This window comes from Neofelis nebulosa, chromosome 2 (genome assembly GCF_028018385.1).
Source record: "Neofelis nebulosa isolate mNeoNeb1 chromosome 2, mNeoNeb1.pri, whole genome shotgun sequence".
NCBI lineage: Eukaryota > Metazoa > Chordata > Mammalia > Carnivora > Felidae > Neofelis > Neofelis nebulosa.
Window position 1 is genome coordinate 65,646,193 of NC_080783.1, and position 8,359 is coordinate 65,654,551.

The following is an 8,359-nucleotide window of genomic DNA, read 5'->3' on the forward strand; positions in this document are numbered from 1 at the left end:
CCAGTAAAATACAAGCTTCATGAAGGCAAGGGTCTTTGTCTGATTTATTTTCTAATATAGTCAAAGCAACTAGAACAGTGTCTTGCACCTAGTAGGAACACAGTACAATTTGTTAAGTTTTAAGTGAATAAACCAGTTTCATAATTAGGATGAACTTTTGTCTTATAAAGTACCTTTTTCATCATTCAGGTTCAGTTGGTTAATTTGTTTCTAATGCAAGGTGGTTACATTCCTCCTGAGAGTGGTTCCAGTATACGTGTATGTGTGTGTGTGTGTGTGTGTGCGTGCGTGTGTGCGTGTGTGTGTGTGAGAGAGAGAGAGAGATAATGCAGTGAATTTCTGATAAACTAATTGGCTGAGATATTTAATTCCCCAAAATATGTTAGTTTTCAATAGAAAACAGTAATTTCATTACTGAAATGAAAACAAATTATTAATAAAATTAAATAAACCTCACTATCTTACCTAATAATGTAGAAACTCTAATCATGACTCTTTTGGACAAATCAAATATGTTTATTTAATAAGATCATGGTGTTTTTGCATTGCTATTTATAGTAAATGGGATCTTTTTAGAAAAGTTATGCAGTGTTGAAATTAAAATCTGGCACAGGTCAAAAAGTGAATTTACTGGCCTAGAGTCTTGACAAGTTGACATTTACCTAAGTTACTAAAATCCATGTGAAAAAGATGGCAGTCTGAGCTCATGGGCTGCCCTGCAGCAAAACAAGTCAAAACTGAAGTGAATTTGCAGAAGTGGCAGAACCTGAATCGCTTGTATAAACTAAGTGGCCAGCACTATTACCTCCTGTAAGCCTCTCCCCCACCACACAAGCATCTCACATCATTTCTGCTTTCAGTCAAACACAGACCCTACTGCTTCATCCTAATATTTATGTTCTTTGATATATTTCTCGGCATTGGATTACATTTTCCCCTCATGGTTTAAAAAATGTATTTAATTATTTGGGGGGGGGGAATGTCCCCAAATAAAAGTGCCCCTGGTTAAAAACACACATGCACTCCTTAAAAATGAGTACAAAAGCTCTGTTTCTGTTTAAAGACTTGTGGCTTACCCCAATACGTAATGCAGTGAATTTACAAGATGTTACTTGACAGCAATGTGAAAAACCACCTTCTCAGCTAAGTAGTTAAAATTTTCCTTAAAAGTTCTACTTTTATTACTGGTAACTTGGCTTTGATTTATCTTATTTTAAAATTATTAATAATTCATAATGCATTTTAATCCTCTCTCCCCCATATCAACCCACAGGGGAAAACAGTTCTACCACCTCATAGCATTGCATAAATGAAACACAAAGCTAAAATCAACTCCTTAATGTGCTTAAGAATCTTAATAAAGTCCTGAGAGTTACAACAACTAAAATATTGCAACTTTGAAATAATCACCTGGCAGCAGGTAGATTTGTGTTGAAACACAACAACCACAAGCTATACACTCTTGAATTATATCAGAAAACTCGTCTTTTAAACCACATGTGATGACTACTAAGGAGAAAATATTTACTACGAATTTTCTACTAACCCAAATGTAATGTATAAGTGTGTTCAACTACAGGTATTAAAAATTCCATTTGCAGTTCAGGAATTAAGTGATGAAAAATGTGGAACCATCTTCGGACACAAAACTAACATCACGGTTAGTTCACCAGTAAGTCATTCACCCTCTACACAATAATTTACATTACGAAATTGGATGAAAATGGAATCTTTACAATTAAAAACGTGAAGAGTGCTGACATTTTGGACAGCTCCCTCCTGATTTGCGTACAGTATTTCTAATTAGGTATCTTACTTTAGTTTTCTCTGCTTTACCAAATCAGAAATGAGCCCGACCAAAGTGGTTTCTGCTGTTTGGGTTGGGGTTTTATTTTTGTTGTGTTGTTGTGTTGTGTTTGGGGGCGACAGATTCTGCCAGTGAAAGAGATTAAGGAGCTACATAACAGGGAAAGTGCTGTTCTCAGTTCAAGATCCGGCTCCCTGTATTGAGCCAATTTATGTGTTTCCAAAGATTCTAGCTGGCAAGCTGGGAGCTGCCCTCTCCACTTCCATCTCCCGCTGCAACCCCATCGCCTCTGTAAAGGACCACAGCCTCTCTCCATCTGCGTCAGCATGGGGACAGTTCCTTAGTGCCGAGATATTTCAGGAACTTTCCCTAGTAGAGACTCCTACCGAGACACAGGCCACATACAAAACAATCGCTAAGACTAAGTTTGTGCGTCCTGAAGAGGGATGGAGAAACCACTACACCGAGCTACGGAGATTCGGACTTAGCCCAGCAGCACCAAACATTTACAGCAGCGCATGAAATCCGCCTTTTACGGAAAGGTTCGCAGCGAGGGTCCAACTCCCAATGGCTTTACAAAAAATAAATAAAAATAATTTAATATAAAACAAAAGCAGCGTCGGCACTGGAGGAAGCTGGGTACGTAAACCTAGTTACACTTCGTGGTCAACGTGCTCTAGGTCGGGTTGCCCAAATCGCAGCCGGCCGGAACTTTCTCGGAGAACCGAGCCGCCCGCAGTCCGCAGCTGCCCCGGGTGCTGCAGGCCGCCGGGTCCCGACCCCGGAAGGTAGCCGGGCCAAGGCAGCCCCGGGAGGCAATGGCTCCACCTGGACGCGCATTCGAGCCCCGCCCCGCCCCGCTCCGGCGGCGCAGCGGGGTCGCGGACACCCGTGCCCCAAGCCGGCGCCGGCCAGAAGCAGCCTCTGACGGCCCCTCAAAGCGGGACTCTCTCCACCCCCAAATCTGCGCTCCCGAAAAGTGTAGCGAGCTTCCCACAAGGAGCGCCAGACAAAAAGCCGCCACTCCCCAAGCCTAGTTGCATCCCCCCTTTTCTTTGGTCCTTTTCTTGAGCGAGGCGGACTCAGGGTTACTTTCCCCTCCCCTCCGGGCCCTTTTGAAGTCCCCGGCGCAAAGTGGGACTTTGGGGAGCCTCGGTGAATGCGCCTTGTCCCCTGGCGCGCCGGAACACAGCTCCCTCTTTTCATTAAGGCAGTAAAGTTCAATTTGCCCGGCTCTTTGCGAGCCATCGTGGACTTCCCCGTGCGTTCCGCGTGCTCTCCCTCCCGCTGAGCAGGGAGGCAAACCTATTCACTCCATCCCAGCCTCATTCCCTGAAGGACGCGGGTTCACGTCAGGGGACACCCACCGCGCTCCCTGCCAAGTGCCCCAAGGCGCGCGCCCACACACGTATGGACACACACAATGCCATCCCCGCGCTATCAAAGTGTGTCCGCGCCGAGGGGAGAACGCACGAACAGGAGTGGCACCGGCGCGGGCTTCAGCCTAGCCGTGCGTCCGGACTCGCTGTCCGGGTCCCAAACACCCTTGCCAGGATGCCCCGGGCACCACGAGCCTCGCAAGCCCCAAAGACAACACCGGCGGTCCCGGGGACGCGCGGGCGCCGCCGTGCCGGATCTTACCCGAGGGGCGCGAGGTCTCCCGCCGCTTGGCTGGCCCGCGGGCCACAGGGACGCTGCAGCCGAGGTCCCGGAGATGCTGCTGCTCCGCTGCCGCTGCCCGGATCCCCGGTGCCAGCATCACTTCTCCGCCGCCTCCGCCTCCTCGTGCTCTGTTCTCTCGGCCGCCCCTCCCCGGCGGCCGCCTGCAGGACCGGCAGCGCCGGCGGCGCGGCGGGGTGGGCAGCAGCGGAGGCGGCGGCGGCGGCGGCGGCGCCCGCACGAGCTCGCCCAGCTGCACCAGCTCGAGCAGCCGCGGCGGCAGCCGGAGCACCCAAGCCCGGCTGCGCTTCCCCGGCGAAGGCTCTGGCCTCGGCGACTGACAACGCCCGGCAGCCAATCGCTGCCTCGCCCCGCGCGGCGGGGGGAGACCAATCAGAGCGGAAGGCCCAAGGTTTTCCTCCGCCTTTGCTCAGCAGGCTTGTTTCCGGGAGCGGCGGCGTCGCTGCTGGGGTTTGGGATGGGGGAGGCGCGCGAGCGGCGCGGGGTGGGGGACTCCTGGCTTGGGAGCCCTAGGTGCTGCGAGACGGCCGGGCCCGCCCAGGTGGGCCTGGGGCGTTTTCGGACTGCCGGGAGCCCGTGATTTGGCCGCAAAGGGCGCCCCGGGGTGACTCTGTCCCCAGAGCCTCGGCCCGGACGTACAGCGTCTTGGCAGCCCCGTGTAGCGGTCGTGGGACCCAAGTACGCCCCGCGTTGCGGGAGAACGGATCCCTGGAGGTGGTCGCCGCCTTGAAGGAATCACGCGAACAGTCACCAGACAGCGCCCCCGTCCTTCTCCCTTTGGCAGCTTTGGTAGCAGGAGAGTGGTACTCGTGAGCCTCCGAACCGCTCCAAATAGTAATCAGCCCAGAAGTGTGCCTGAGCTATACAAGAGGCGCAGGGAGAAATGTTCTCAAAGTTGTAGGTAGAGTGGACCTTCCCGATCTTCCCTCCAAATAAACTCTCCCACCTTCCCACCATTCAACAAAACACCTGGAGAAGCAATGCAAAAAAGAGTTTAAAAAGGCAACCTAGCTGGTTTGCCTTTTTTTTTTTTTCTTTTTCTTTGGAGAATCACACACGAATGATACAATATGTATGTGTGTGAGTGACACAAACACCAGATAAATGATGTCATTTAGGTTTAGCAAGGCAAGAAAAAGAAAACGGACGTGGCAAAATCTTTTTTCTCACCACTCTTTCACAAAAACTGTGGTGGTCTTTCTTTGTGGAGTGTTTAAGTCCCTTCTGTGCAAATACATCGGAATCGTCCATGTTGCAGTAAAAAAACCAAAACAAAACAAAAAAGGAAGTTCTACATGAAGACTTGAATAGGTGTGGGTCTTTCCTCAAGTGAACTTTTCTTACTCCTCTCTTACAAGGTTGTCATGAAGGTCAAAAACCAAGTGCATGAATCAGCTACATGACTGTCTGACAAATAGTTGGACTCAGTATGTATTAGCTACGCTGCTGTTGTTTCTAATTATATTTTAAGTGATTTTTTTGCAATAATCACTCCTTTCTTCATTTACCTTCCTTTTAAGATAACTCCATGCATCCTGTGATTCCCAAAATAAACCCTGCCTAAATTTTTATGAGAAGGAAAATTTGATTGCAGAGGTATGTATTGCCATCTTTTAGTATACTGAAAATGTATGCATATCAGAACTATTTTTCCCAGTTTTCTTGTGCGCCTTCCCCCCCGCCCCGCTCCACCTTCAGTCATTAAGCCAGTCTAATCTGGGAGCTAGACCATTTCTTCTTAAGGAACCAACTGTGCTAAAACAGGTATTGATGTTTATTTTTTAGGCTAAACCAAGAAATATGTACTACATCACAGTGAGTTTTTAATCTAGAGAATGTTTTTAGTTGTTATTGTTTAGTTTTTTTTAAATAATTATTTGTTATCATTTATTTTTGTTATTATTATTGTGTAACTAAAACTCAACACCCCCATCAACCACACGAGGTAGTCAATAACACAATGGAGTTGAAGTCTGGAAGAAAAAGAAAAAAAAAAAAATAAATGTTTTGTTCAAACTTCATGTGGAAAAGAGAGTTGGTATTTGCAAAATGCAGAAATATTAAAACTGAAATATTAAAATTAGAAAATTGTAATGGCAGTTAAGAAATATCTCTGATAGAAGGTGAGTTTAGAATTATGTTCAATCAAAAGACTAGTCTTGACCAAAGAATATTAAATATTAAGATGTTACCAAACTTTAGAACATTGTGTGCTACTTAGAAACCCTGAGATGTGCATATACAAATATTTGCATAACTTTTGTAGCCACTTCTCTGTACCCTGACACCTATACTATTTTTCAAGTATATTATTTTTTCATGTTATCTGGTATTGTGCAGTGTTAATCCTAAAAATATACAGGCCCTGCATTCCATATTCTTTAGTGATTAAGATCATCAAATGACTATATTACAGAAGCAAAAAAGTTAAAATCAGTAACATGCATACAGACATAAAGGTACTATCTCATAATGCTATGAATAATAGCAATATTCATTGCTATGAATATAGTGCGATGAATAAGCAGCTCTCAGCAAAACAAACCTGCACACTTAACAATTTACTAACAGTGGAAAACATGAAATATTTCAAATCTATACAGAAGAAAAATTAAGAAAAAAATTTAAAGTAGCTAAAAGAATCCCTGCTGATGATGGTTTATGCATTCCTATGAATTTCAGGAGATGTGTTGGATAGAAAGTCTAATGTTATTTAATTATATGACCATTTTATTATCTAATTATGTTGAATTAAATAAATTATATTTACTTTTTTTTTTTTTTGCCTACTTATATATGTCTGTTTTTCTCCTCATGCAGTGAGAGAACTCACTTATCTTGTTAGTGGAGGAAGAAATTTGGGCACTCCGTAAATCAATAACCACTTACCTATTCTTTATATACATAAAATAATTTCATATTAATTCATGCAAAAATCTATATCAAAAAATAGAAACTGAATACTTCATTGGAGTAGTTCTGACAAAAGCTAAATCTAGCAGGCAGAAAACTGGATGAAAAGGAAAGAAATCGGCCTAGTTTCAGATCTGGTTATGACTAGGTGATTGCAGGTCGGTCACTGAAACTTTCACAGAATTCCATATCTGTAGAATAGAGATTAACAACAAAATCAAATGTATAGCTGCCTTTCCCAGATGTGAGGATTGATTTATAATTGAAACTTCAAGCCACAATGTGGCTTGCTTCAGAAAAGCCCTTCCCAAAAGGTAGAGCACTGAACTTTAATGATGTAATTACCCTCTCTCCAATGGAGCTTACTTTAATTCTCACGATGGCCTATTCATCATGGATATGTGATACCTATTTCTACAGAGAAACATATTAAGTTCCAAAAAGGTTATTTTACCAATTTTGTGATAAATTGACTATCAGGTACATTCATTTATTTGTTGATGTTGTCCAAGAGGAATGTTTTTCCCATGGTTCCTTCACTATGCCACTTCCAATATGGTTGAAATGTGCAAGTTTAAAGGCTGGTACCTTAATTTAAATGAAGGACGACCCATCATTTAATATTGGATGTCAACTGAGCCTGGGATAAAGCTATTTCCCCAAATAATATAATCAATTAGAGAACTTTTAAACCACATAAAGTCTCTTTTCATATTTAAAATTCTAAACCATCTATAGCAATGGATATTGCCCATACTTATGTTAAAAGATGACTATTTAAATATTTTGTGTTAAAAGACTAAAACAAAATCAAGATTCAAAAACCCCAGAATGGATTGGATTCTATTTAGTTCATCACAACTAGTACAGTTTTTAAAAATATAAATATACTTTATACTAGGACCAGTTTTCTCTCTCTCTCTCTCTCTCTCTCTCTCTCTCTCTCACACACACACACACACACACACACACACACACACACACACACATAAATAGAATAAGGTCATTCATCAAAATTTTATAGGGAACAAAGACTCCAAACCAAACAAATGTTCAGATTCCTAACCCAATACTTTTCCAACCATATGATACCTTTCTCCTGAGATTTGGGAGATGTCGATAGAGAGGGTGTCACTGAAACTGAGAGAATGTAAAAGATATTCAAGGATAAAATGTAGACAGATCAACAAGCCTAGGAGACCATTAGTAATTAAGAGAAAGTAAGGATTTTGGGGGGTGGGGGGGGAGGGATGGTGGCAAAATTTAATCTGAAATCCAGGAAGACAATAAAAAGTAATTTGTATTGTAGAATCCAAGGAAAGATAAGTTTGTTAAAAGACTGAAAGTTGAATTATATCAACTTAACTATAAGTATTGACAAGAGATCATGGATTAATTGAGATCCTGGTTTCTTTTGAAAAGACAGTTATGATAGGGGCATTAGGATGAAAACCATTGGCTCCACACAGAAAGAGTAGTCCAGTGGGTGTATTTTTATATTTTAGGAAAAAGTTATGCTATTTTAAGTTCAGTATTTTGAAATAGAAGTAGAGTCGATTTATACAGAAGGCTACATAAAGAACTGCAGTGGGCAAAGTCTTAAATTATTATTATTATTACTAAAACAAATCATCTGCAGATATGCAATCCTTTAATGAGTATGTATGTTGTAGAAATCAAGCCATTATCAAAATTGAAGAAAAGATATTTATTTAAATACCCTATAGATTCCATCTTTTTCAATTTTTATGATGTTGAAGTACGCTATTTGCTTGAATAAGAGAATCCAACCTCTTTTAATAAAGAGTTTCTTTTTTCCCTGTTAATCACTAAAGAGCAGCTGTATATTATATTGGTCCATTGTGCAGTAGAAAAATGGAAAGGAAACATGTGCGTGTGTGTAAGTACGTGGGGGCTGTGTGGTAGGAGCAGTAGGAGCTGGGAAAAATAAGGAGAGGA

General features: G+C 42.7%; 1 protein-coding gene across 1 annotated transcript in view; it reads right to left on the bottom strand.

The window, feature by feature from the left end:
• Window positions 1-4,738, bottom strand: part of LOC131490451 (transcription initiation factor TFIID subunit 4-like) — a 526,620-nt gene extending 521,882 nt beyond the window's left edge. Inside the window, exons 1-3 of the mRNA XM_058692827.1 lie at window positions 4,658-4,738; window positions 4,111-4,347; window positions 3,449-3,996 (exon numbers count right to left, since the gene is read on the bottom strand). Of these exons, the coding sequence (XP_058548810.1) occupies window positions 3,449-3,996; window positions 4,111-4,347; window positions 4,658-4,738 (866 nt within the window). The remainder of the gene's footprint in view (window positions 1-3,448; window positions 3,997-4,110; window positions 4,348-4,657) is intronic.
• Between the last annotated feature and the right edge of the window lie 3,621 nt (window positions 4,739-8,359).